Source organism: Rosa rugosa, chromosome 7, assembly GCF_958449725.1.
Source record: "Rosa rugosa chromosome 7, drRosRugo1.1, whole genome shotgun sequence".
Taxonomy (NCBI): domain Eukaryota; kingdom Viridiplantae; phylum Streptophyta; class Magnoliopsida; order Rosales; family Rosaceae; genus Rosa; species Rosa rugosa.
In genome coordinates this window covers 3,289,116-3,295,290 of record NC_084826.1, presented here as the reverse complement: position 1 = coordinate 3,295,290, position 6,175 = coordinate 3,289,116, and the positions used below count along the sequence as shown (strand labels likewise).

The 6,175-nt window shown below is 39.3% G+C and overlaps 1 protein-coding gene across 1 annotated transcript; it reads right to left on the bottom strand.

The window, feature by feature from the left end:
- Positions 1–4,150: 4,150 nt before the first annotated feature.
- On the bottom strand, positions 4,151–5,537 carry LOC133721275 (uncharacterized). Its single transcript, XM_062147844.1, has 2 exons — positions 5,092–5,537; positions 4,151–4,391 (listed from the first exon to the last, which is right to left on the bottom strand). Exons 1-2 carry the CDS (start codon positions 5,286–5,288, stop codon positions 4,289–4,291), a joined length of 300 nt encoding a protein of 99 aa, XP_062003828.1. The 5' UTR covers positions 5,289–5,537; the 3' UTR covers positions 4,151–4,288.
- Positions 5,538–6,175: the final 638 nt, after the last annotated feature.

The following is a 6,175-nucleotide window of genomic DNA, read 5'->3' as shown; positions in this document are numbered from 1 at the left end:
CTTGTTGTGTTCAGAGACCGCAAAATTTGCAGTGTCTACCACCATTAGGTCGCTAGTGCTGTTTATAGGCTTCCAAACAACAATACGATCGGCAACAACAAGAGGAACAAGAAGAGCAAGCAACGCGAGGAGCACATGAGGGCGCATCATGGTTCGTGCGTATTGGAGAGTATTGACCTACTTCAATGGCTTGAATCTAAAACTTGCCCAAGAGAATATTGGTGCACTGTTTATATAGGGGTTTGATATTCATTGCTCCAAGCAATTCCGTTCATTTCTTTAAAAAGAGAATTAATGATGGATTTCGTATATTAATTTTGTTTTTTCACATTTATGGGTTTTCTTTAAAGAGAATCGGGAATACACTAATATAGGATTACTTAGCTTTTTCATAAAGCTCTCCATTTTGGAATCTGGAACTCAAATATTTGATTGTTAATATGGGAAGAAAATATTGATGGGGAAAAAATAAATATATAGTCAAAGCGATCACAATAAATATATTGATGATAACCTAGCCGTAACATTAAATAGTCAAACTGCTACAATCTTAACCGTCTTTTTCTTTCAAAACATTGTAAACATTTATTTCAAAATAAATTATAACATTACTTTTTTTAGACCAAAATGTCATCCTTTAATAGTTCAGCAAGCAGTACAATAATGCTTGCTTAGGCCCTGTTTGGTTGGTGGAAAGGAAATGAATCATTTTCTTTTCCGTTGGGAAAGTGAATCCTGGGGGGGGGGGGCGAGGAACCAATTTCCTCCACTTTTTCCTTTCCTTTGGGAACCAATTTCCCTTCCTTGGCTGTCCCAAACACAGGGAAGGAAACACTTTCCTTTCCCAATGCCCAAATTCTGGGAAACAAACATGGCCTAAAGGGTTATCAGAAAAAACCATTTTTAGTGGACACTACTGTAGTATACCCTCCCACAAGTATAATACAAAAAGCATACCCCTAGTACACTCATATGTTTTTACTCAGCTCAAAACAAGAAAGGGGAAAAACTAGACCTTCGAAAATGTAAAAAATAACAACTAAGCGTTTATTTTCTATGTCGATCTTCTCATGTAAAAAGAGGGAAAAACTAGGCCCATCATCTTTAGAAAAAAAATAAAATAAATAAAGACCCCAAACTAAAATAAAAAATAAAAACGAGCAAACAACCCTAAGACCCTTGTTCCAATCGAAGGCCCAAAGGGCCCAATTAGACCAAGTCCTAAATTGAACATTAACTTGGACGCTGCCGCTCACACTCATCAGAATCATGCCAGAACATTACTTTTTTTTTTTTGAGAAAGTGAATTGCATTAAAAAGCAATCTAGATAGTTACATCAGAAATAAGTACATCGGAGAGCCATGGTGACCCTTCTGTTTGGACCCAAAATGAACATTTTGGCCTGACAAGGCATGTGTTGGAGAAATTGAGCCAATGTCAGTGGCTCAAGCTATATATTGTCGACAAGCTCGAAATATATATTTAGAGGCTAAATAAAGCCTACTATGGAAGCATGGAAGCATGAAAAGTTAACTTTAGCACATTTTCCTACTTCGGCTAGGAGAAACCGAGCTAAACAAGGAAGGAGGGGCGGCAGACTAACCAAATGAAATCTAAATGAGCTAAAAATTTCCAGATTAATTCTAGAAAGCCCAATGATCATTTCTTATGAAGAGTGTCAGAGCTACATTTGAGTGGAAGGCCTTCAAACAATCAGTCCAATTTTCTACAGAAGCAAAACTGGAAAACTGGACCTGTAAGAGGTCCAGCAGCATTTCCAGCCCAACCGCATGGAATAAAGCTCTGAAAATTTGTCAGGATGATCTACACTCATAGTGGAACATTTTTTATGAAGAAGTCGAAGGCTCATTCTGAAGGCTTGTTGGAGAAATAATTGAAGGAATAAAGGGGCAGAAACTGACCTAAAACCAGCTCAATATTCACATGTTCATGTTTCCTACCCACATGAAGAAAGCTAGATGCTTTTCTTTTTTTCCTTGGATATATTTTTCTACAACAATCTCTTTAATAGATCATCATCACTTCCATGTTTTTGCACCTTCATGCCTTGCTTTCATTTCATCATTTCTCTATCTTTTCCATATTTTACAAGTGAACTTAGATCTACTTTCATTATTTTTCTTCCACTCATCATTTCACTCTTCTTTTTCTTCCCTATATAAACACCTTCTCCTCTCATTCTAACACACACATTCACATACAACAACAACATCTCTAAGATGATCTAAGTTCTCTCTAGAGCAAACCTCTCTAAGAGCAACTCCTCTCCCTCTCTTTCTCTTTCTCTTACCGGTGATCACACTCCTAGTCCTAGTCTTCTCAGAAGCCGACTTTCAGTGCCACCAAACCCTCTGTCAACGTACTTCGGTCCTAGTCTCCTCGAGAGCCGATTGTAGTACCACGACCAAACACCAACACCAAGACACATTCACAACACAACATCAAAACATCTCTAAGATGATCTAAGTTCTCTCTAGAGCAACCTCTCTAAGAGCAACTCCTCTCCTTCTCTTTCTCTTACCGGTGATCACACTCCTAGTCCTAGTCTTCTCAGAAGCCAACTTTCAGTGCCACCAAACCCTCTGTCAACGTGCTTCGGTCCTAGTCTCCTCGGGAGCCGACGGTAGTGCCGCGACCACAACGGTTACGGAACCAGCCAAGCAAGGGTAACGCCCTAGCAACCCAGCCAAGCTAAAGTCACGCTTTAGCAAGATCTCAACACTTCCCGGTGATGTCGCTCTGCTCGATCTACAATATTGAGTATCGATTGTGTTAACAAGAAGAAACTTCAGCAAAGTCCTCACCACGAGGCAGAAAGAATCCCCACGACGAGGTTGGTGCTCTCCTCGTCTACAATCGCTTGAAAGAAGTCAGGTTAAGGGACACCCCCAACGACCGCACCCGAACGGTGCTGGCACGCCCGCGCAAGAAAAGAGACTGTTGACCAGCTGCAGCAAAATTGGAGCCAAACACCTTCCTCAACCCAAACTTGAAATGCAGGAAACAAAAGCGCTTTTTTAGCTAAACTATGCGCTGCCTGATTACATTTCCTAGGGCTATATGTACAAATTACTGAAGAGAAGAAATGGAAAAGGTTTCGCACTTCTTCAACCAAAGCACCTTCAATCGACAAATCAACATCAGTAGCATTAAAAGCATTGATTACTCCCAAAGCATCCATTTTCAAAATGATAGCTATCGATTGAAAACCTGCCTGGATAATAGTATGAAAACCCAACAGTACTGCTGCATATAACTCCGTAGCTTTGACAGAGAAACCACCCTTCATCCCCTTTGAAACTGCTAGCATTAGATCACCATTCTCATTACGGAGGACCGCTCCCAATCCCCGCAAACCAAGCTCAAAAATGCCAGAACATTACTTGAATACTGAAAATAGACGGTTGAACATTATTAGTTTTTTTATAACATTACTTGAATACGGTCATTCAAAAGAATAAAGGTGGACTTTATATTCCAAAGCCGTTTGAAGGTGGACTTTTTGCAAACAAAGGGCGAAGCAATTTAAAATATATGTGCGAAAGATTTTTTAAGGTTGCTTCGGTCGGGGTTTTGATGCCTTCCTCAGCAAGTACACATGAAATTTATAAATATTTGAAAACAAATCACCACCAATGCTCATGATAGCATAGCACAGATCACCCTGAATCTTACACACGAAAACAGTAGAGATGATTGAGGTAGCGAACAAAGTACCTTTAGCCAACTTACAACAGAATTTAGGATGTAACATAGTTCAAAAATTACGAACTTTAAGTTGGCATATATAGCGATGTGGAGTTTGTGATGTGTTTTTACCAACCGAAGTTTGATTCTCTCGTGTTCTAGACATTTTACTATTCATATTTTCTCACTTCCTGTTTCGATCATCAAGGAAAATTAACTCCATCACTGTTATTTTTCTTTTGAAAAAAGTTGGTCTATATGCACAAATACTATTCAGTATTTCTGTTCAGTCTTATCCCTATGGTACTTATACTCATTTCTTTTCGGAAGTCTAAGTGCTACTTTCTATAGCTTGTGAAGCTCAAAAATGCTTAGCAGAGAAGTAGATCAAAGTAAACAATGGAAATAATCAACAGTACGTTCTTTTAACAGTTGACGAGCTAGCAGTGAACTTGAAATATCTTATATAATAGTTGACAAGATAGCACAGTTCTTTTAACGTAGTAAATACATAGGTAAGAATTGATAATAACAGGAGCAAGTCGTCCAAATATATTAGTCACCAAACAGCCCGGCGATCTACGGACGTGGCGGTCCAGGTGGGCCTAAGGGGGGGCCAGGAGGCCCTCCTGGGCCACCAAAGCAGTCCCCCAGCAACCAGCAGCAACAGAAGAAACTCAAACTGCAAAAGAATCCGATCAACAAAAAACAGATCAGTCCAGATATGTTTGCTTCATATGATCATATCCTAAGTTCCTAACCATAATATATAACTGCTCAAAATGCAGAAATTCTTAAAAAGTATAGAAGCAAATACAAATAATCAACCAATCAACTAGAGAGACACAGATTAGCAGACCTGAAAGGAAAAGATTAAAGATATATACATTAATACATAAACTAGTACTCTTTAAGTACTAGTGATACAAATCATGCAGCAAGGTTCTCATTGGCGAAAATGACCAAAACAAACGAAGTTCAAAATAGCAAGGAATGAAAGACAAGGGTACTTCAAAATGATTCCCTGATGAATTTTTCTTTGCCCACATATGAATCATACTATAGGTATTTCTTTCAAATTACACCACATGCATTGTCATATTACAGGAGTATAACAGGAGCAGACCTTACTAATCTAGCTGATCCAGCAGTACACTACAGGAGTATAACAGTGATTTTAATGACCAGAGGAAACTAGTTACAATAGTAACTATCCCATCTCTTCCAGACCACAAAAAAAAAAACTATTCCATCTCTTGTGAGGGAAATTGAGTAGAAGGAGATGAACTAGATTCAATTAAATCTTCCATCAAGGAAAAACAATTAATTCATAATTAAAAACGCACAAAAGCAAAGTACTTATAGTGAATATAGTTGCATACCAAGCACCTATTGCATCACAGAAGCCACCAAAGAAACCAGGTAGTCCAGGTCCAAGCGGACCAATGGGGCCAGGCGGACCAGGCGGAGCAAACGGACCAGGCGGAGCAGGGCCCCAACCAGGCGGACCACCAGGGCCAGGACCCCAACCAGGCGGACCTCCAGGGCCAGGCGGCCCTCCAGGTCCTCCAGGTCTCATTGTCGTCGTTAGTAGCTTTCCAGAAGCACCTTCTGCAAAACCAGCAGCCTCACCACAACCACAACCACCACACTAGTAACATGACCAAAGACTATATATACAGCTTGCTGTATGAATGTACTGGAAACTTATACAAGTCTCTAGAATTGTTTAGCCTAGAAGCAAAACTGTAAGTCCAATTCTTACATTTTAAGATTACAAAAACTAGCTAGTTTTCCACAGTCCACACCGGAGCATATATCCCTATAGCTTTAACACCTTCACTTTCTTTTCTTTTTGAACCAACACTTTCAATATATACTTACCATTCCTTCTCCAGCTACAATTCAAAGCTGTACGTGGAAACTAGAAAGTGGCTAAAACAATGACTAGGACTGTTAGTTTCTTTATTGAAGGGATCAAGGAGGTGTTGATGATATTGATGGTGCCAAACTAATGAGGGCCTGCCACCTATTTGCCATGGAGTACATAATGACATTATAAGAGTAGTTGTACTCTATCGAAATTTTCTGATAATCACTAGTATGGCTCACGTATAATTCCATGATAGAGTAGAGAAGACGTAGTAGGTTAAACTAATTCCGTGCCAAGAGATTGCCACCAGCCCCAGTCAAAATACCAGCTAGTCATGCAGGGATCCATAATATATATAGAAGTGAAGATGTCTTTCTACAACCCCTTATTATGTTTTGGATTTGTTTGTAATGAGTCTCCTTTGCTCGATTTTTACACAAGATAACCAACTTCTCTTTTTTTTTTTTTTGGTCAAAGATAACCAACTTCTCGATATCCGTTATCTTTATATTTGCATAAAATGGAAAATACGTAGAATGACTTGTGCTACCGAGTGTTATTTGTACCTAAAGGTGCTTCCTCCAATGAAAACA